Genomic DNA, 22,755 nt, shown 5'->3' on the forward strand with positions numbered 1-22,755 from the left:
AGCCCCGGCAGACAGAGAGCGAGAGCTAGAGGAGCTGAAGGGCAGGTATGTTTATTTCATGATTACACCACCGCCTTCCACAGGCTGGCACGGAATGTGGTACGCCACTGGGTTCCGACAGTGCAGCTGTGGGAAGGGTACAGCCATAAATACGTGTGTGCCACAAGCGGGAAAGTCGGTACAGTTAAACAGAGCGGTTTGCCACAGGGAACACAGAAGTCACGGATGGATGTTGGGCCTTTCTAATTTTAGTTTTTAGTATTTTCAGAACTTCTGCTAGTAATTGTTTTCATTAATATACGTTACAGCGGTTAGCTATATACATACACACTATACGTTTGGAGCACTTAATTGTGGTCTCTGCAGTACCGTACTCAGTATCCGTAATCCCGTAAAGTGTAGAGGTGCTGTATACCAGGTACAGTTTGGACAGTAGTTTTTAAATCACTGTAATTAAATAGTCAACGAAGAACATAGTTATCACGTAACTCCCACTAGCAAAAAGTTTCCCCCCAAAATTGTTTTGCTAATGTAAGAATATACCAAACCACCAATCACACAGATGCTTATAGCAACAGTTTAAAACAAGGTAATTCACATACTGAAGCACAAAGAGCATAAGTACCACTGCTGTTTAAAATGTACAAGTACTGGTTAATGACCTGAACAGATTAAAAAAAAAAAAAGCACAATATAAAACTCACTATCATCACTCCTCTATCCAACTGCAGCTCATGGCTGGCCACACACTGTTTAAAGGAAGAAGAGAGGATTACTTGATGAATGAAGTTTTGATAACATTAGAGAGCTTAAGAAGAGTACTGTCATTGTGTATAAATGTAATGCTCGCGAGTGTTGTGTTTTACTCCCTGGTACTGTCTGCTCTCAAGCATGCGTGTAGGCATGTATTTGCTGTCCCTTGAGAGATGACAACATTGTGTGACACGTTCAGCTTTGGATGAAAGTACACAGCTGAGTGTCCTAAAACTGCAGTATAAGAGATTTATATCATATGTAAATGGAGATAAGGAAATCGGTCGCTTTAAGCTGATAATAAGCACATTTTATGCAATCTGATGTGACTTTCAGAAAATTGTAACAGCACAAGAGTTGCACATTTATAGTGCAACCTGTAGAACTGTGAGTCAGCCTTCACTGCCTCAAAGCAGCACCACACAGAGAATGGTCCTTGTCTGGGTGAAGAGTAATCACTCAGTTTTAACTGCAAAAGTGACAGAAAAATACCGTTCTACTTTTTGCTTGGAAAGATTTTTAAAGTACAGCAGTAACTCTGGTAGATGGGGAGGATGCTGAGGAGACAGCCTAGTCATTTAAGGTGACTTTTCCTTCTCTGATATTGTAATATGGCTGCTGTTTCCCTCACACGTGTTTTTCTGCAGGACAAGAGAGCCCTTCTAATGTGCAGAAGTGTGGGACAAGCCAACTCTGATATGTGGTCTGCAACTGGTAAAGACTGCTTTGTATCTCAAAACCTAGGGGGAATTTTTTTCCAGAGGTTGAGAGAAAAGTTGTTTCGTTTCCAGTTTGTGGAAACAACCTATGTTTAAAATAGTAGTGAATAAAGCAATGATATGGAGCAATTATTCTGAAGTAATGCTAGTGAGTATACATCACAGTAACAGCTGAAATGTACTGACACAGAAAATTGAAGTCAAATATTGAATATATTAATACACAAAGTTTTGTTTCTATTTTGAAATTAAACTATTTTTGTTGTGCCTCAAATTCAAATATAAACCTTACAAATATCCATAGCCTCTGTTATAAATTAAACCACTTCTAAACAATACTTGTCAACATTCAAATCTCAATAAACTTTGGCAGCTCTTTGGTAAATACTGATAAATATCAACTAACAAAAGAGTAAAAAGGGACTGGGAAGGCTACCAGCAGGGAGCCTGTTTTTTGAAGATTCCACAAATGGAACAGAAATGTGAGAGCTTCCTAAGTAAAAACTACTTCCAGGACTGGATATTTTAATAAGATTAGTAGCTCATCTCTCTTTTCTCTTTCTATTCAAATACTATTACATTGGGACTTGAATAAATTTCTGACCATTTTTTGTGCTCTACCATATATACATATTCAGAATTTATACACACAATAATAGTGGCTGTTTATGAGTTAAGGTTCAGTGCATTTAAAAAATAATTATTGCACACAGAATAATCTCAAATGCCCAATTATCTACTGGATAAATCTAGCAACAAATACAACCTTTTATATTTTTGAACATCTATCTTTCTGTAAAATCTTGTGTAGGTGACACCTTCGGTGCCAAAGAAATGAAAGGATCTGCAGGGGATTGGTTGCTGGTTGTTCTTGATGGTATAGGAGGTGCAGGTGGTCTTCTTGCTGGCATTGTATAGAAGCCATCAGTAGAACTTCTATTCCAATTGGTATCAAAGTTAAAGTCTGAACCAAGAAAAGTATTTTGTCCAGTGCCCAGCAAATCTGGAGATCCAGATGACTTCCTGGAACTGATTTGCTTAAAATCTGGAACACTTTTAGATGGCTTTAGCTTTATGTTGAAATTATCATCATCATCAAACGTTACCCATCCTTTCGGCTGTACATTTTTTACCAGGAAAGATTTACTTCGCAAACAAAAAGTGTTGTCAGCTGCGTCAACTGAAAATACAGGCTTGCTTGTATTACAACTGGGGGGATTTAGAGAAGGGAAAGGATTGCAAGCAGCATGTCCCTCTAGTAAATGTGAAGTTATCTGAGACTCTTGCCTTTCCACTCTAAATGGGTTTCCAGCATTAGGAGTTCTTTCAGTGAACGGATTTGTGCAGTTCAGTCCAGTAACAAATGGATTTGGAGAGCTGCGTTTCTGTTCCTGGGATGTGTTGAAGGTTGGAATAGGAGGCATTGGTGGCATGCAATTTGCAGTATCCAAAAGATCAGCATTTCTTTGTGTTGCTGAAGGCAACTGTATTAACTCCTTTTGGTTTGAAGACAGGACAGGCGATGTTCGAACAGACGTCTGCATCTTTGACATAAGCAGCTTAAATGACAAATCTTCAAAAGGGTCACTGTTTAACTGTGTTTCAAGTTTAGTGCCATATGTTCCATTTATTTTGATCTGGAAAGAAAACAAGGTGCTTAGTAATCATGTGGCTAGCCGTTCTAAGATTATTACTAACTTCCCATTTCTCACTCTTCTGGGAGAGGAAAAGAACCTCTTGGGCTTAAATTGAAACTTCCATACAATTTGGTTGTAACTTGTACAATGCACTTTTAGTAGAATGATTGTTTCTCTTCTAGAAAACAATAACCCTTAACCCCTTCTCTGAAGAAAAGCCTGCTAGTCATTAGACACGTTTTCCCCCCTTGTTGGTTGATGCAGCTTGACTTTACTTCATGCAGGTGAGAATCCTAGCCAAAAGCACTAAAGGACATTGTATATAAAGAAATCTTTTAAGAAACTTAGCAAATGATGCTGTATTCTAAACAAGTGATAACCCAGCACAAATATAAAATAAAAAGCTCTGGGTTTCATTGTTTGAGAGTTTATAACACTACTGTTACAAGCAATATTTAAGCAATGCAATGAAAAGAAAAATTAGTGTTATTAGTATATGCACTTGAGACATTTCTCTGTAGACCTGTGCATCTGTGGGCATCTCCAGGTGCTTCTTGACATATGAAGGTACAATCATCAGTTTGTAATACTTTAAAATGGCAAGTTATCATTGTTTAGAATAATACCAAATGGAGAAGACCATTCTCTCCACAGAATTTCTAATCTTTTAAAACCAAAATATCCCTGTTTTTGCAGCTTTTGTCAAATAGTGCAACTTTTATACCTTGTAACAACTGTACAAAAAGATGGAATGTCTACCTTTGTTCAAGTCATCACACTAACAGTACAGAGTTTGGGGCTTCCCCTTATTAAGTAAATGCAAAGAATTAAGTTTAAATTAAAACAGCTTCTGAGGACTCCAATTTTCACAAAGAGGTTTGTAATTTCAGTGCATCACCTTAATATATCCATATAGCTTGGATATTTAGAATGAAAATTGTGTTAACTAATGTTTGCTTGAATTAGGGCACTAGCTAAAACTAGATTAACTAAAATGCAATACAATGATAGCCTAACCTCAGTCTTTAAACATCTTAAGTGCATTTGTGATGAGTATCTTGAAGCACATCTCCACATATCCACTGCCTATGGCACTATGTCTTTAGACACTCTCAGGAATAAGAAGAATAAACCAAATTTCTCCCCCAATCTACCCAGCATAGCAATTTCTTTTAAAATATTGCAGCTGTGCCTGAATTGGTTGCCTGGAGAAACAAATGCTGGCAACGATGCACTTGCTCTGGTGTGTTTTTGAAATAACAATGTCAGTTACATTCATCCCTGGTACCCTATGTCAGAGAGTTTCTGCAATAGGTGAGGCCTCATGTTACTGAACTGTAAATAAGAGTAGTTCAGTATTGTTATTTTTCTTATGTATAGAGTAAGATATTTTGAAAATAATATTAAAACATAGGCATCCAGGGAGAAATGCGAGGAGTTGAAGAAAGAATATGAATGAAATGCAGCTTGGCACCTGCCCATTAAGTACTGCATTCATTAGCCAAGTAATGTAAAAGCACAAGATCCCAAAGAAACTATGAATCTCCATTGCTCCTTATTGTAAACAAAAGTTTCCTCTGAGCAATTCTGGAGCCAAAGGCTTTCAAAATTGCGACAAACAGTATCGGTTAATATGAAGCTCCCTGTTGTCTAAGAAATGTGAAATAGGGGTTAGCTTTGGAAAAAAGCATTGGCAATACAACTGCATTGGGATTTATTTGTATTAGAGAGAAATGCTAACTCAAATACTCACTCTCTTTTTCCAAATAGACTGAGACCAGGAGATTGAGCATTGACTAAGTGACATATGTGAGGTTCCATTTGTTTCATAAAAGACGATGAAGCAAATATTTGCTATGGCTCTAATAAATACAGTTAACTGTATTGACTTTAATTGCATTATGAAAGGAAAAAGCAAACTATGGTATGACAGTCAATTCATTAATGCAGACAGGTGATTTTTAACGTGGATGAGACTGCAGATGTATGAAAACAAGATTCATACATCTTTTCTGCTTGAATAGATGGAGACCACATACAAGATTGGTAAATAGTCAGATACCTGTTACCCTGATGGTTGCTCCTGCTTGTGAAAGAGACATCAAAGGAAAGAAAATTAGGAAGAAGATCCAAGTAACAAAGCAGCCTCATTTTAAAAATACTTTTAAGTCTTCACAAAGCCATTTTTTAAAATATGAATACAAACCATAAGCATTTATTATATACTATACTAAAATTGTAAGGTTTTGTTGTATTCTGCTGTTAAGACTTACAAGACCTACCATTATCAGTCAAAAAACCCAGTTCAAGCCAATTCTAGTATTATTTCCATACAGACATCCATTGTGCAGCTCATTGTGCTATTTTTTTGAAGACTGATTAAAAGAATTTGACTACTGATGGTCTTATTCTCTCATTCGTCTATAGTAATATTTTTTCACGATTAAAAAAAATCTAAAATATTTTTAAAATACATAAAATTTATAAAATTTCTCAAGTGAAACCCCAAGTATCCTTAATTTACAATTAATAAAACTTATTTACAATAGCTGCCTTTTAAAAAAAATATACTGCTTGGTAATCTATAGTCCTGAACATTCACACTTTATATACAAGCAGTTCTTTTTGTAAGGAGAGATTTATGTTCTTAAATATCACAATCAAGATTTGACTCAAAGGATGAACTTGGAATACACTACCTCTCAAAAGACTGTTTTTATATAAAGATCTTTTCTCAGAAAACTTCGTATTTACAAATTATAATTAAGAAATGACATAAACATCATTTAATGAAACTCAAGATAAAAAGAAGGAAACAGAAATAAAAAGCCCTAATCTGGAGACAAAAACTGAAGCTCAACGTGGGCCTTTCTTGTGATTGCACAACGTACCTTAATCAAAGCAATCTGATTGCAAAGAAAATTAGAGTTGCCTGAACTGTTCTTAAACTACCTGTTAACTATACAGCCACAGCATGACAAAGCTGCTTACAGTGTTCTTAAGTACTTTTTTGATTGCTGTATATAGATGCAGATGAGTGTAACTTTCATAGTAATTTTGAAAGAACTGTTTGCACCTCTTTCACAATATGATCAGTTGTAAAACTGCAAAGAGAAGGTATGAGGCTTTCAAAAGAGGCACAATGCAATCTCTTTCTATTCACAAAATCATGATGTTCTAAAACATCTTATGCCCCCATGTGTATTCTTTGCTGGCAACACTTTATTCTTTCAAAGAAACTACAAGAAGTCCTAATATTCTACCTGTATATTGAAAAATATTCGCTATGTTTTGGCCTAAGTTTCCAAAATTAAAAAGTTCACAAGCAGAAAGAGAGTTTCAGGAGTAAGAAAGGAAGAGCATTTAAAGATTTTTTTAAATTAGAACGTAAAATCAACTAAGGACTGAATTTTGTGCTTCACTGTGCTACAAAATAAGCATTAACCAAGTACTTTAGTGAAAGTGGGCTTCAGAAGCAGGCTTGAGGTAAAAATCGAAGCACTAACGAAAACTTAAGTAGTCATATAGGTTTCTAAAGCTGATTATACATTCTAAAAAACCTACAGATTTACTCTTGGTAAGAAGTGGGCACAAATTAATTTGTGCTTTTATTCAAGTAGTGTACTAGCACCTGGTACTGTAAAAACTAACAGCACTAACCTTTAGTGAAGTACTTGAGCCTTACATACATATAAACAACACAAAAAAATGTGGAAATAGGTTTTCAAAAAGCAGTTAAACTATAGCTTTTCCTTCAAAAAAGGTGTGGGGTTTTTGTTTGGTTGCTTACTTTTTTGTTTTAGTTTTTTGTTTGTTTGTGGTTTTTTTGAAAGTAGCACTCTAAATGGCCCCACATAACAGAATATTAATGTTACTGCACTAAATTTTCGGATTGTATGTTTCTGTGTTTAAACTGACATTAGGGAATGCAGAGAAATGCATTTCTATTAAGTATGTATCATATTGTCTTCCTGCAATGAATTACCGACATAGAGCACAATATCATGCAATCTGTAAAGCTGACTTTATACAATCAAACCTCGTGTTGGCTAGTTACTATGCAGTTTTAAGTCATACATATGTCATTATAAAATTCAGTTCCTTAGACTGAGTATTTTTTCACACGAAGTTTTAAGAACATAATTTTAAGAACAAGCTCTCTGTAAATTGTAAAACTAGCATAAGAAATTGTAAGTTAAACGTTTAGTATTTAAGATGTTAGTCGTTCATGAACAATACATAACCAAGTAAGTATTATCCTACTAGAGCCTGATGATCTTTCAGTGCAGTCTTTTGAACTTGAGTTTTGTTTCTTTGCTTGCTTGAGGAGCTTCACATAAATCTACAGCACTCAGTACAAGCTGTGTTAATTTACATAATAAAAAACAAATGCAAATGGTTTTTTACTTACTTGCTGCTGTGAAGGAGTGGAATCAGAAGGCAAACTGTGAGATGATCGGCTACGAGGAGGCGGTTGTGGGGCTTCCAAACTTTGTGGGGCACTTGTCTGAGATGGATGTGATGCCACAGGTGTCAGAGGCTCCTGCATCCTTAGCACAGGTGGCGGCTGAAGGGTGGGTTGAGCAGGTCCAGCAGCCTGAGGCTTTAGTGGTTCAGGAAGCAACGGTGAGCCTGGCAAGTATATTTGCAGTGTTGTCATTGTAAAGAAAGGTAAGACAAATCTTAAGAACAGCACAGAACAGAACATGTGTCTGTGGAAGCACCATACAGAACTGCAGAAGAAAGGGCTGTAGGGACACCAGGTGTTCACAGCAACTAGATTAGAAGTCATCAAAACCTCAGCATACCTTCATTAAAAATTATTACTATAGATACAAAGCAGAACTGGAAACAAAAACAAACATATTTGCTATATTGAAAAGTGTTTTGGAAGTCACTATTATAAATGCATGTTTTGATACAAATACATTTTAAAAAAACATTTATGTGTAAGTTTAGGAAGTAGGTTTAAGAGTCAAACATAAATGCTATTCCACATGTTATGATTACAGAACAGAGCAGGAGAGAAAATGTGTTGTAAGGTGATCAATAGACGTGGCAGGACACACCAATGTGCCCGGACTAGAACACAACTATCTGATCAAAGTTGCTCTTGATAACATTAAATCTATTGGTCTACATCTCATCTGACTGCTGCCAAGTGTCTGATAAGTTTACTATACTTGTGGATGATTAACAAACTGCCAAATGCTACTACATTTGAGAATCTTAAGTTCTAGGGAAAAAGCAAAGCACCCGTTGAAAACAAAACACTCAAACCAGAGATGGTACTTCTTGACTGAACACTGACATTTAGGTTTAACTTCTATAGTAAACTTACCCCTTGGTGGTTCAGCTGGTTTGGTCTGAGTTTCAGGTGCTGGTCTTCCCCCAGAGGGACGGACATGGCTTTGTGGTGCACTAATAACTCCAGCTCGAGGTGGGACAGTCTAACATAATAATTGGTAAAAAGAAAGTATTTTAATTGTAATTTGGATGTATAGTCACCTACAGTCATCTACTGCTAAATAATTCAGGATGATTAGGGCTCTGCAGAAAAAAAAAAATTGATAACTGTTGCTGAACTGATTTTTCATGCACATATAAAAGCAAAGACATTCTCAAAGCATTAAGGTTCAATTCAAAGCAAAGGATTTTTTTAACAGTTTTCAACAAAACATTATGAGGGTTCACTTCAAAGCAAAGGATTTTTACAATGGTCTTCAACTTTTTATAAAACAATTACCTGTGTAAAAATGTCAGAAACACTATTTTGTTAGCATTAACGTTAATTTTACATAGGCTGTGAATTCCTGTAAGCTACAAAAACATCATCAGCAACTACTTTGTTTGGAGATCTTGTAAGAGCACATTGATACCCCACCATCAATGCAGATGCCATCTAGCTTTCAGGCAATAATTATAGCCTGCCATTTGCAAAGAGCAGCTACAGTCAGTTTTATATAGTGAAAGAATAAAACTGATACATTTCAGAAAACACAAATAAACAAACAAACAAACAAAAAAAAAAATCCAGAAAAGTAACACCACAAAACTATCATGACACAAAGTGGTTTGTAAGATTTCTTTCCTCTAAAACTCTGTGCACTTGGTATATTAACAAAATATTAGGAACAGTCTATATTCTAGAAAAGGTTTTCAGAACAAGCTCTATTACACAACTCTCTACACAAAGAGCATTTAAAAAGAAGCAAAGAAACTTCACCAGTACAAAACAAGGATCATCCTTGATCTTACTTTTACATGTTTTATGTACTCTCCTTCAAAGAGTTTGTATAACAGCCAATTCATTATGCTTGACTGAGTCCATTTAGCAACTTTCTAAATGCTTTAATTGCCAAGATGCATTTTGTCATTTGTATTTTAATAAAAGAACAAAAAACAGATAAAAATACAGATACATCAAAAAGGAACAGAAAAGAAACAGAAGGGATATCTAAAATAATCCCCTGGACTACGCAGCGGGAATGGGAACTGCTGTGGCTCCTGTCCCTGGTGCTGAAGTCCTTGAAATGAAATGCTGCTCAAAACACAGCCTGATAAAAGGGACAGAATCAGTGTCAGTTAAGAAATCCAAACAAGGGCTGAACAAAGGTTTGAAAGGCCAAACAGGTCTTAGGAGATTATTTTTTCTTCAGAACTTCTATTACATTTGTTTGGTTGGTTTGTTGTGTTTTGTCTTTTGTTGCTGTTTTGGAGGTTTCTGGTTGTTTTTAAAGACAATCTTAACATCTGCAAAGGATGAGATGCAGTCAGCTTTGCCCTAAAAAATTATGCTGTCAGTTTTAGCACTGTGTCTCCAAAACATTTTTTTCTGCCTAATACAAGGCTCCTGCTTGCTGCTGTTAAGAGAAATAAGGCAGTTGTCTTCTATCTCTTGTTTTCTTGCTTACAGTGAAGCATTTAAGTGTCCATATATAAGTGAAAACATTTATCAAAAAGAATTTTTATAATAAGACACAGAACTTCATTACATATTGAGTAGTTAGCAATATAATACACCAGCTGCCTATGTAACACAGTAACTGCCTGCTATCGGGATATACATTAGCTGCTATCAAGATACACATTTCAGCACAGAAGGTAATACATTTTCTAATACCAAATCAACAACGTAGTCAACAGGAACATATGGCACACAGAGTAACTTTGCACTGGGCAGGATTCTTTTTTTTGAAAGTGGACATAAAATGTAGTATTATTTTGGAGCCTATGAAGTGACTGTATAGAGTGCAAAACAGAGTCATGTCCAGTAAGTATATTTTGGCCTATTTTTAGTGAACAGACAGGGATTGCTGAGAGGGTATTAATTCATACAAACTGTAAAATGACTAGCCACTTTTGCAGTTTTCTTACAGTTATGACTCACAAAACCCCACTGCCAGTGTAATAAACTGGAGAAACACAGGAGGGAAATGAAGTTAAGGCAGAATACCTACCGGTCTGGTTGCACCATATCCAGCAGTACCTGTGCTTGAAATTCCAGCTGAAGGTGGAGGCTGATTACGAACTGGAACAGACATTAGAGATCACTGGCTTAGAACCTATTTCAGAATCAACTTATTTCTGCAATTAGTACAAAGCACATATTTGTATTACCTAAGTTATCTTTCCTTTGTGTTCCAGGACTTTTTTGTGCTTTGAAGCATGAAAAAAATGAGATTATCTTTGTTAGATAAGCTACAAACAGGTATTATACAGCAATGGTACATTACCACTAATGGAAATGGGAGCAAAAATACATAAGTGGTTTTTTTAGAGTTGTTACATATTAAAGTCTATCCATCAGCTAAGCTGTTACTCAAGCATGCTGTTACCCCATGGCACATGTGGAGTAATTCGACCCTTCTAAGTACAAATTAAGTCAAATCACCTCCTATTTGTTGCAAGCTAAAGACACCCACTTGTGCAGGTAAGCTGGGCTCTCAATCGTGCTAGAAGTTGTTTTCTTTTGTAGTATATTCTGCAAATAGTCTAACAGCAGTCTTTAAAACAAAGAGAACTTATGTAATATGCTGATTCAAAAAATGATGCCATTAGAAGAATACACCTGTAATTGTACATGGCTCAGCAATCTACAGGGTCTACACTGAAGTTCCTGAACTTACTCATTTTGTTTAGGGGATAGATATATTATAGCACCAACCTCAACATTTACATGCTGATGAAAGCCTTGTATGCAACATTCAAGTTGTGAAGTGCAAGCTAGGAAAAAATTACCTTTACCTCAGCCAGTGCACAATTTCTAACAGGCAAAGAGGTTTAAGATTCTGGCTTGTGTTTCTGTTGCTTATTTCCCAGGAAGGTAAAATCACCATGTCAGTTACAGTAACTGGAAGGAATATTCTGTGGTACATAACACAGTTTATCAAACTGGCTTCCAGTTGTCAGACAACCCTGCTTTCTTAGAAGTGGTTAGAATGGGTTTCTGGGTACAGTTCTCAGTAATGCAACTCATACCCTGAGGAACCTGGCACCAGTTTAGCCAGGAGGTTGGACTAGATAACCACCAGAGGTCTCTTCCAACCCAAACTATTCTGTGCATTTTGCCAACTTAGAAAAATGAACCAGTAATATAGCCAAAATTAATTATAGCATAGAGGAGGACATCCTGTGACTATATTTGGACTTTTATTGCCCTACCTGTATTTTTTCTCAATGGGACACATTCCTAAAGAGACAGGAAGAAACCCAAACCCATGTCATGGCTAAAAGAGGACCCATTCAATACTCCATGCACATACTCCAACTAGAATAATGCAAGAAAAATGCTTCTTGTAAATGTATGTCACATACATTTAGGTATCAGAATCAAAATATCTACACTGAGCTCTTCAGAAAGAGACAAAATATTAAATTATAGCCTAAATTGTTTAAATGGAAGTTTCTCTCCACAAAATATATGAACATATGTAGTTCTTTATGAAAAAATAGTCTTCCTAGAGTCCTGATTTAGTTACAGCTATAGTAGCTACTTGAGCAGTCAGTCAGCTACAGCTTCTCTTGAGAGGCAACCTTGAAAGCATTCTTCTTGATTAGTGCAGAGTAAGTTTTCACTTAATTTTTCATGAATCTCAGGACTGCCTTCTGTAACAATTCACACCATCACTGCAAAACAAGAACCAACTTGGTATTCTGAAAACTGTGCTAAAGAAAAGAAGGAAAATCCTACCCATTAAATACCTTCATGAAACCACCTTTCATATAATGAAGGCAACAATATTAGTCAGGTATTAAATTAGAAGTCCATTTCTAGAATACAAAAATCAGTGTGTTACCTTCTACTTCTCTCCTAGCTACCCCAGGACTGGGAGGAGCTCCAAGACCTTTTCAGAGAAAGAAGAGAAGCTGTACATTGCATAAGAAAAGCAGTAGATTGAGAAAGCAAAACCAGAAAGAACACTGCCACAAGACATCTTTATATCAAAATGGCCTAGCTAGATTGTAGTTACATGTAGGAGATAACTGTTTGTAGCAGCATGGGGAAGCCAGACTGTTACAAATTCGAGGTCAGCAAGTATGATCATGTATAGAAATGTGCCATTAGTTCAGTTTTTCATTACAGTTGAAAGAGAATTTAATTTCTTCAGTATTCACTTTCTACAAACTTTTCTAAATACAGAATGATATTAAATGTCAGCCTTGAAACTCTTTGAAAGCAGAGTGCATACTTACACTCAAACACTTGAAAATAAACAGGTACATCACTTACACTGTCACCATTAATTCTGCTTCTTGTAATTTAAGAGAATTACTATGTGGTATGTTTCTGTATTTGACTGTATTTGAATAATTCGATGGAAGAAATGTTTCCCACTTTCTATAATGTATTGTATCCTACAGATCTGTCTCATTAATTTATCTCCAAGCAGCACTCTGTACTTGGGAAAGCTGTGTCAACTGGTGCACAGTAGATGTACAGTTCAGACTGAGAGAAAGAATATTTTCAATCATGCATAATCATGCTGAGTTGCTTTATTTCTGCAGTATGATCAAGCATATACTGGGTCTGTAAAATTGTATGGTAAAAACATGTCAGGACATAGATAACTAGACAGTATGCAAGGAGAAATCCTCAAGGCACGTGCACAGGAAAAAGTAACAGCAACACCTGGCAGTTCTGGAGTGGCTCAAGCACAGAGAAAGGCAAGACAGCCAGTGTGCAAGGAGTGAACCTTAAGAGCAACTTTTGCCTTAGCAATGACACAGCCTCATGCTTTCTCATCATGTGCCAATGTGTGGTATCTGCTCAGGAGTTCTGTATGATCTGGAAAGAGTGCTGTGAATTTTGTCAAATATGGGTGGAAGTGTCACTCAGAGTAGGAAGAGTGAAGGCTGCAGATGAGGCTGGTATGTGATTATCTCCAGAGATGTCAGATCTCTGTTTTTGCTGAACATCTGGTTGAAAGATGTTAAATACTAGCCCATGTTGTATATTCCAGCCTCTGCCAACTGACATTAGAGTTTCATCAAAGAAGTTTCTGATAGTGAATTTCTCTGCAAGAGAAGCAACACTGAGGAGGAGTGAACAGGATGTTTGTAAGGAGGGACAGAGGAGGAGAGCACTGCCTGAGAACATTTCATTACTCTCAGGTACTACACCTCTGCCCTTCTCCCACGCAACTCAGAGGAACCCTGGGGAAGAAAGTGGTAACCGTAGGCTATGAGAAGTCTACCTGCTAACTGAAGAAAATTAAATGGAGGTACAGAACAGCCCAGGAGAGTACAGGGGACACCTCTGAACCCTCTGTGGTTACAGAGACATAAAGCTAGCTGTTCATCTCAGTGATGATGCCCATGGAAATGAACACAATAAAACCTCTCCAAGAGCAGGAAACTAGCCTGCTCATTTCACAGATCTTCTGCACTTTCCTTTCCCAAAGCTCAACTCAGCCCATACTTTAAACAGGTATTTTCATGATTCTCTTAAGCAAATCTGTTTTATGCAAGATGATTAATAAATTCAACTCATTTCAGGAGGAGAAGAAAGGCTGAGAACCTCTTTGACCATAGCACATAGACACGTTCCTCTGTTGGTGCACCACAAAGAGGAAAACTTCTATGCATGAGGATTTTAAAAGGCTTTTCAAATTTAAAAATATTTATTATATGGGAGAAAAAAGGCACCATGGTCAAAATACTCCAGATTTCACTTATTAACAATACTCTTCAACAGTGATAAAATTGTGGTGCTGTGACAATGCTATAAGTCAGCATTACAGGAAAAAATTAATCCTAAGGACAGTGAAAGATGTACATCAATTGAAAAAAACCCCAACTTTTTCAGAACGACTTAAATATCTTAATGGACCCAAAACCCACAAACTCTGTCAAAAAACCCCAAACAGCAACAGGATAAAGACGTTGAACACCTATTGCAAGGCTAATGTGACTATAAACATCAGTGTATACTAATAAGTCTCAGAGAATCACAGAATTGTTAGGATTGGAAGGGACCTCAGGGTTCATCTAGTTACAACCCCCTTGCTTCTTTAGTGCATGTATTTTCTTTAACATATTTACATTTCTTTAATGTCAACTTTTTAACTGTATATTCTGTGTTTCTTTTATTTGTTTGGAGGAAAATCACAATGAAAATGTAATGCATTTCACACATATTGTTGCATATACTGAAAATATTGTGCTTTCTCTCAATCTTAACCTCATCTGAACAGTTTAAACCAATGCTAAGACAACCATAAGCCTTTTTTACATTAATCAGGAAAAATCTGAGTAATATCATTAAAGGAAAACAGCAAAACAAATGTTATTTTTTAACTTAAAGTAATAGGCTATTAAGCAACCTTTCTAATTTTTAATGTTCTGGAAAAAATGACCTGTAATGTATTTTTTTTTGCATAAACTGAGTGCAATCTTCTGATTTTCAATTATAAAAAAAATCACAGCTTCTAAAATCAAAACCTCAGTGGAAATCTTTTGTATTTAGCAGCCAAAAAGTCTACTGTTTGCAAACTCCTGCAGTGAGTACATAGCCTTGTTTCTTTGAATTCCAAGTTACTTCTAATGTACAATATGACCAAACTTAAAAAACCAAAAAACATAAATGTCTAAATCCTGCTCCCATTTTCAAAGCATATTGAGCCATTAGAAGAAATGGGAGGAAAGCCCTCAGAAAAATAAAAAGGGTTAAAACACACGAGGAAAAAAACCAGCAACAAAAAAAGTAACATTTAAAATGCACAACATCTTAAAGATATGATCAAGGTCACTCTGCATGTGCTACAGAAGTCTAATGGAAAGGATATTTTCACAGTGCTTTAGGAGCCTTCATTTTAGGTAAGAGAAACAGATGCCATTTCCCCAAGCATAGCAACATTTAGTGTTCCCAGTCCTGTGCTAGCTTGCTCAGAGCTGAGCTCAGGTATTACTGTAAAGCAAAGCATTATGCCATGAGTGGAAAATGAAGAGCATAGAAAAAGTGGGATGGGCTTTAGGTCAGAATAATATATAAAAAAAAATATACTACAAATACTACAATGCCTTTAAAAAGATTGCATAACAAGCAAGTGTTATGCAAGTTACAATTCTTTATGGAAAGTCATGTTGGGAAAGAGTGTAAAAAAAATAGAGGCTAGCCTTGGTACAATGGAGGCAAACCTGGCAAGCAGGATTGTGTCAGTGCACATAAAACTATACAGGACTGCAGCAGTACAATGAATTAAATCTCACCTATGTTGCACACTGTATTTAAACTGGCTGGCCTCTAAAACTGAAGCATTTTAACAAATCTGAAATATTATGCCTTTGGCACAATAACCTCCTCCATTCAACTGTACGTAAGAGCTATTTACATCTCTGTCTGGCAGAATAAGTTAGCTGATATTTAAATACTTTGTAAAGCACTTTACTTACTTTCTGAGATTGCTCAAAACTTGTCAGTTATTTCCTAAAAAAAAATCCTCATTCTTACCAACTGAGTGGCAGTCTCTGAAAAGCCATTAAGAAAGCATTACAGGGCCACTAACAGGCCCCTCTATCCCATGCACTAACGAGCTGACTGAAGTCCAATCAGGACAATTTGACTGTGAACAGTGTGACAAAGAAAGACAAAGATGAGTTTCAAGCAGCAGCATTTCTGAGAATACAGGAGTCATTATTACATGCAAAACTAGATCAGGCTGTGTGCTGGTTTGAAGCTAGCTGGAATGTTTTGGTGAGAAGAACTAGATTACAGTCTGTGAAAGGGAAACAGTGGTGACATCTGCTTCACTCACAGGCTTGCTGAGAGGTATAAAAGCAAGAATCCAAACATAAATAAGGGAGTTACTCTCTGTCTAGGCTCTGGGCTGCATCTCTCTAACCTCTCTCTGATTAATCCACTTGCTTCCTAAGCCTCCTGTCTGACCCTCCATTCTTCCTTGGGCACAAGGCAATGTCTGGGGTAAGATTGAGAGGGGTGGGAGGAGGGGTGGGCAGTTGGGAGCCCCTCCCGGGGACTCAGGTTTCTGGGAGGGGTGCTGTGTTTCTGTACTACCTTTTACCTTGTCTATTTCTGTATATAACTGTATATACTGTAAATATCTGCTTGTATATTGAGCTGAGCTGTAAATAAGAGCTTCATTCAAATTTCCAGAGCCAGCTGAGTCTAGTCTGGGTGACTTCCAAAGTGTGTAGGGGCAGGGAACACCCAAACCATCACAGGCTGGGAAAAAAAACAAAACTAGCTTGAAGGGTTGATAAGGCCCTCAGCATTACCAAAAGGGTAAGATTTAAGGGAAAACGAAGATATTTTGTTACTTGTGAAGACCCATAGCTTTCAAGTGCCTTTAAAGTCACTGAATAAATTCCTTTGCTAATGATGTGTTTCTGAAATACACCCTAGTTCCAAGAACTAGGGAGGATGTTTCATGTCTCTATGAATGATTTCAGAGCACATTTCAGACTTGGAAACAGGAAATAAACTACCCATATGTCCGTGTTCAGCTTAGAGACAAATACAGCTCAGTGATTTGGAGCACTCTGTGAACTGCTAATCATCCAGGGGAAACTGGGCCAGACCAGCAGCAGTTTCAACTTGAACAGTTAATGGCTAATTACTGCAAGTAGCTACAATGACAATCCATTTTGCAATTCTCTCCTTGACATGGATTGTGAGGAAAAAAGCTAGTCTTGTCAAATCAAAGACAAGTTTCTGCTTTCACAGAAATGTTAGCTGGATATACTTTGACCAAGACTATGTAATAAATTAAAACTCTGGAATAACTTTAATATCTCTGACTACAATGTACCAACTTCTGGATAAATATTTTTTCACAGAGAAGTCAAATACAGTTCAGAGGGGGATACAAACTCTGAGAAAGAAATTACACTGACATTCAAGAATTACCCATTTTTATACCTTTGGACATCATCATATTAATATTGTCACAAGAGAGCACCATAGTAGTTTTGCTATGTAGTCATATTTGAAAACAATTAAAATCATTACCTCCAAATTCTTTTCTAGCAGGTGCAGGACTCCTACCGCCTTACAGTATTTAAGAAATGAATGCAGCAATAATGAAACATATCAGTACAGTGAGAGGGAAGAAAAAGAATGAGAAAGTTAAAAATGACAAGGGTCAGTTTGTTAATTAACCCTGTTGCCCATATGCTTCTGAACATCCAGTTTCTCTTAGTGCTCAGTTGTTTATATTTTCATATGATCCATATGAACTCTACATTAAGAACTTGAACATGACAAAATGCATACATATTGATGCCAAACTTAAAGGAATACAAATCAATGAATGAACAAGAATTTCTCTTATCTTTAAAAAATGAAGATGATATAAACATGAAAATGTGGAGCAAACACTGTTATAGGAAGCCCACATTTTTAAACTGAAAATAACTAACAAAAAACTTAAAACTTACTCACTAAGCAAACCCAGTAATATTTAATTGGTACTGAAAAAATCTTGTTATCTCCTGTGCTGTTACTGCTATTAGAAGTACCAACCAAACATTCCAATGAAAAAAGGGTATGTTCAATTTGGCTCCAAACCAACAATATAACATGTACTTTAGGTATGGACTTCAAAGTTCATCTCACAGACTTGAAACAAAACATTCCTGACACCTGATACACATAACCACATTACCTGATGGTGGAGGTGGCCTTTGTGGTGGAGCCGGGCGTGCAGGAGGAGCAACAGGACGAGGTGGTGGAGGACGCTTAGGCTCCAAGCTCTGAGGAGACTCCTTCTGCTGGGCACCAAGCTGAACTTCAGCTGATGAACATGAAGAACACAGTGCAAAAATGAATCACTTGTACATTCTAATCACAGTAAAGCAAGTTGTTTTCAGAGAGGACAGACAGTCCTGGAAAAAATGATACAAGAGAAGGAAAACAAGAGGGACAAAGCAATGGTGCAAAGAAGCAGATCTCATAAACTGAAATTTTTGTCTCATACACATACATCAGTATATGCTCTTCATGGAACCCTGAACATACTTACAGATTGCAGAGTTCCAAGTTTAGATGTGAACTAAGTGCTCTGGAAACAAATGTTACAAGGAGATTTCTGAAGGCATCTTAGCAGTCTTGGTAAGGTTACTCCAAATTACACTGACATAAACTTAGTTCCAGAAGCCATTCTAAAACATTGTAATTCTAAATGTCCATAGTGAAGTTGAGTTTAAACAGAAGCTTTCATTTTCTACATCCAGTTTACAAATTTGATAGGAGCATTAATTGAAATAGGCTGCATTTGAAGAGTATGACTAGGTGAACTAGGATTATATTGACCCATTGCAACAAAATTGTTGTACAGAGGTTTCCAACTAAGCAACTTAGAAAGGCTATTATCACATAACTTTCTGAGATGTGTCTTCCATGAGGAAATGCTAAAAAAGTGGAGTAAATGAGTTTGCAACAGTGTAGACCAGGGAACAGTGTACTAAATATTAGACCTGGAAAACAAAGCTCTTCCACTGTCCATGCGAAAAACTGAGAGACAAAGAATGAGGTGAATTGCCCAAGGCTGCTTATGCATAAAATGCTAGATAGTTTTTTGCAACACAGCCTTTTACATTAACCTAAAATCTCTACTAAAAATATAAGCTAGTATTCTACCACTGGGCCTACAGCTGTAATAGAGGCAGATGAGTAATGCAATACACACCGTGTGTAGAAACAGGCGGTCCAGGAGTCTTTGTGGGTGCTCGGCTTGGTCTCATTGGGAGTGTAGGTCCATCTGACAGCGTAGGGGATTGACAGGGACTGGAACGTGGTGAAGAGCTTGGGGAGGTTCCAAGACCAGAACTTGAAGTTGGCTGTAGGTGCTGAGGAAGGATTTCTTCTACTTCAGCACTATAGTCATCAATGTCCCCTAAATAACAAAACCCACCCCCCATAAAAAAAAAAGGCATGTAAAATAAAGGAACAACAGTTAAATATTATTAAAAGTGAGGAAATTATGAACTGACTCTAAGCATGAGATCTGCTGCAAAACGTCAAGTTCCAAGCAATTACAATGCTCAACGACCAAAGTATGACTCTTGTGTCATAAAATTACACATGAAGAATAGATAGGTATTCAAACCAGCTGAAAATACATCAAATGCACAATATATATTATAGATGTCATAGGTAATTATGATGCTGTGGTGACTGCAATGCTGCTTCATCTATGAAACAATCTGCTTTACAAAGAAGACCTTGGCAAAGAATTATTTCCCTGGTTTGCAGTAGATGTCAAGCTTCACTTAGCAGCCTTCTGAAAGCTGGGCAGGGGATTTCAAGATTTGTCATGCTACTTGAAAATGTGATGTTTATAAAAGAAAAAAAGTTCAGCATGGATGTGCCTTTGAAAACTAAACTGCAACTTTAGAACAGTGTTGATTTTAAAAATGCCTACAACAGACAATTATTCCATCAGACTCCAAGGAAATCACAGTAATCCTGTCTTCCATAACTCACAGGCTTCTCTCTGTTCAGGTACATGAATGACATGCAGAAGTTTCAGCTTCTATGCACTGCTCAGCAGTAACAGAGTGACTAGGCTACTAATTGTAGCTCTTCGATACCAGAATTTGTGGGATTTGAGATGTCTCCTTTTAAGGGAATTGTACCACTTCACATAAGACTGTTATTAAAATCAACCAATCATACAGGTGTCCAAATTGTTACAAGTCCTGTTTCCTACCTGCACTGGAAAACAGGCAAAGCATCTTATGACACTGAAATTCCAACTTTTCTTACAAGTTTCCTGTACCTGTACCCTTACCAAAACGTGTTTTCCTTTATGAAACACCTGTACAAAATAACCTTGGTCTACTCATTCCAGAATACCTAGCTGCCATCTCCTTTCTTGAAACTTTTGCAACATAGTATTTGTTACTAAGGAGTTTGGGTAGAAATTCAAAGCAAGTGAGCTACTGAGACTTAATCATTATGGATAAAATGATTACATCTATACAATACATCTGTTCAAGAAATGACAAAAAAAAATCCTGTGAAATACATATGGAAATGGAATACACATGGGAAATGTCAGCAGGTAAAGTGTAGTGGGTTTTTCCCTGCTCTTTGAAAAACAGCTGGTCCCCTTGCCAAGGATCTAAGAATACATTCTGATGTGGTGAAGGAGGTGAAGCATGCCATTTGTAAAAATTAAAAAGAAGCTGTGACAAAGTACATAGATTAGAAACATGCAAGTGAAAAAAAGCAAAAATGTGGAGGCACAGTTAATGCAACAGTGATTCACAGATTGCACTGGGTTGGAAGGGACCCTCAAAAGTCATCTTGTCCAACCCTGTTGCAGTGAGAAGGAACACCTCCACCTAGATCAGGCTGCAGAGGGCCACATCCAGTCTGATCTTGAATGTCTTCAGGCATGGGACCTCAGCCACTTGCCTGGGCAATCTGTTCCAGAATTTTACCACTATCACTGTAAAGAACTACTTTATGTCCAACCTCAATCTACCCTGCTCCAGTTTAAAAACACTGCACTTTGTCCTAAACAGACCTTCCCCAGCCTTCCTGTATGTCCCCTTCAGATATAGAAATGTATCTGTAAGGTCTATCCAGAGCCTTCTCTTCTCCAGGCTGAACAGCCCCAATTCTTTCAGCCTCTCTTCAAAGGAGACGTGCTCCAGGCCTCTGATCATCTTTATGTCCCTCCTCTAGACCCGCTCCAGCCAGGTCCATGTCTCTCTTGTGTTGGGGGCCCCACTGCTGGACAGAGTAACCCCAGGTAAGTCCTCACCATAGCAGAGCAGATGGGCAGAATCACCTCTGTTGACCTGCTGGCCATGCTTCTTCTGCTGAAGCCCAGGATGCAGTTTGCTTTCTGTAGCACAGAAGGCCAGTCACATCCTAGGCTTCATTAAAAAAAAAAAAAAAGTGTGGCCAGCAGGTCAAGAGAGGTGACATTCAGTGACTTGAGGATTCTGCTAGAAAAGTAGGACATGAAGAGATACAAAAACCCATCAGAGAAAAAACAAACCCAACAAAAATTGGGGAACTGGAAAACAGCAGCTCATCAATGGCAAAGATCAGTCTGTTCCAAGGAATGACAAAGCTGGACACTTCCTTGTCTGACTCATATTTGCCTGCCTGGCAAAGACTCACCTGGTGTCTTTTTGGGAAGTTGGGGGTGTAAGAATTTCAGTGTTTACCATGGGAGCTCATTAACATTACTAATCTGCTACATGTATTGGCAAAAAAATAATTGCTCTGCAATCTGAAGTTGTGCTTATCCTGCTTATAAGGTGTCTTTGTGAACTGTCAAAGCTGCCTGAAGGATGTCATCCTGAGTGGGTAGGTCACAGGAGAAAGTGTGAAGAATATAAAGAGTGTCAGGAAACTAGTAAAACTTACAGTGTAAACTGACACTGCTCAACAAGTTGTTGAGCTGTTGGAAATCATGTGATTTCTAATTGATCTGGTTTAGAAGAGCATAAATCTATTAAATCAAATTACTGATGCATGCATTAAATTAACCACATTGAGGACTGTAAGCATTTCATGATGAGGAAAACTCTATTTCCACAAACCTTCCATATCATAGTCTGCAGTAACCTCAGCATCTTCACAAAGCAAAGTGGAACTTGTTGATGATGGCAGCCCAATATTAATCTTCTCTAGATTCATTTCATCTTCCAAAGTTCTAATCCAATCTGGATTTTTCAGGCTTATGTTAATAGTTCTTCCCAGTAGCTGAATTGCCAAAAAGAAGTATGAATAAGAAAATTAAAATTCAGCATTCTAGCTAGACTGGAAAAAAACCCAACTGAAAATATCACAAATAATGTTATCAGAGTTCTGGGACTAAACAATAACAGTGACACATCACAACAATAATTATGCTTTTCACTTCGGTTTAGTAATCAAGTACATTAATGTAGTTTAAACTGTTAATTACAACTACTAAATATTTCCTAAGGAAAATCTAACAGCTTGGGTTTCCTTCTCAATTAATAGGAAAGCTTCTGACTATTCTGAGAGAAGAAAAACACATTTGCTTTTAAATGATGTTAATAAAGTTATTTTTACAGACTGGCAAAACAGCAGGCTTTCATTCTGCAAACTGACACATGACACTGAGGCCCTATCCTGCATGGACCACAAGTGAAACTCTCAGTAGATGCAATGATCCATCTGCAAACATCATGTTGCT

General features: G+C 37.2%; 1 protein-coding gene across 9 annotated transcripts in view; it reads right to left on the reverse strand.

The window, feature by feature from the left end:
* Positions 1-35: 35 nt before the first annotated feature.
* SYNJ1 (synaptojanin 1) overlaps positions 36-22,755 on the reverse strand; it is a 69,401-nt gene continuing 46,681 nt past the window's right edge. For 2 of the 9 annotated variants that reach the window (XM_064152430.1, XM_064152427.1), the window contains exons 23-33: positions 22,133-22,295; positions 19,258-19,464; positions 18,235-18,363; positions 17,580-17,618; positions 12,409-12,456; positions 10,730-10,768; positions 10,570-10,640; positions 8,451-8,559; positions 7,521-7,741; positions 5,172-5,195; positions 3,021-3,109 (exon numbers count right to left, since the gene is read on the reverse strand). In XM_064152430.1, coding sequence (XP_064008500.1) covers positions 5,175-5,195; positions 7,521-7,741; positions 8,451-8,559; positions 10,570-10,640; positions 10,730-10,768; positions 12,409-12,456; positions 17,580-17,618; positions 18,235-18,363; positions 19,258-19,464; positions 22,133-22,295 — 1,047 coding nt within the window. In that variant the 3' untranslated portion in view covers positions 3,021-3,109; positions 5,172-5,174. Of the gene's footprint in view, positions 3,110-5,171; positions 5,196-7,520; positions 7,742-8,450; positions 8,560-10,569; positions 10,641-10,729; positions 10,769-12,408; positions 12,457-17,579; positions 17,619-18,234; positions 18,364-19,257; positions 19,465-22,132; positions 22,296-22,755 lie in introns of all 9 variants that reach the window. The other 7 variants (XM_064152426.1, XM_064152422.1, XM_064152429.1 and 4 more) reach the window with 5 other exon arrangements.

Source organism: Pogoniulus pusillus, chromosome 12, assembly GCF_015220805.1.
Source record: "Pogoniulus pusillus isolate bPogPus1 chromosome 12, bPogPus1.pri, whole genome shotgun sequence".
In the NCBI taxonomy this organism is placed as follows: domain Eukaryota; kingdom Metazoa; phylum Chordata; class Aves; order Piciformes; family Lybiidae; genus Pogoniulus; species Pogoniulus pusillus.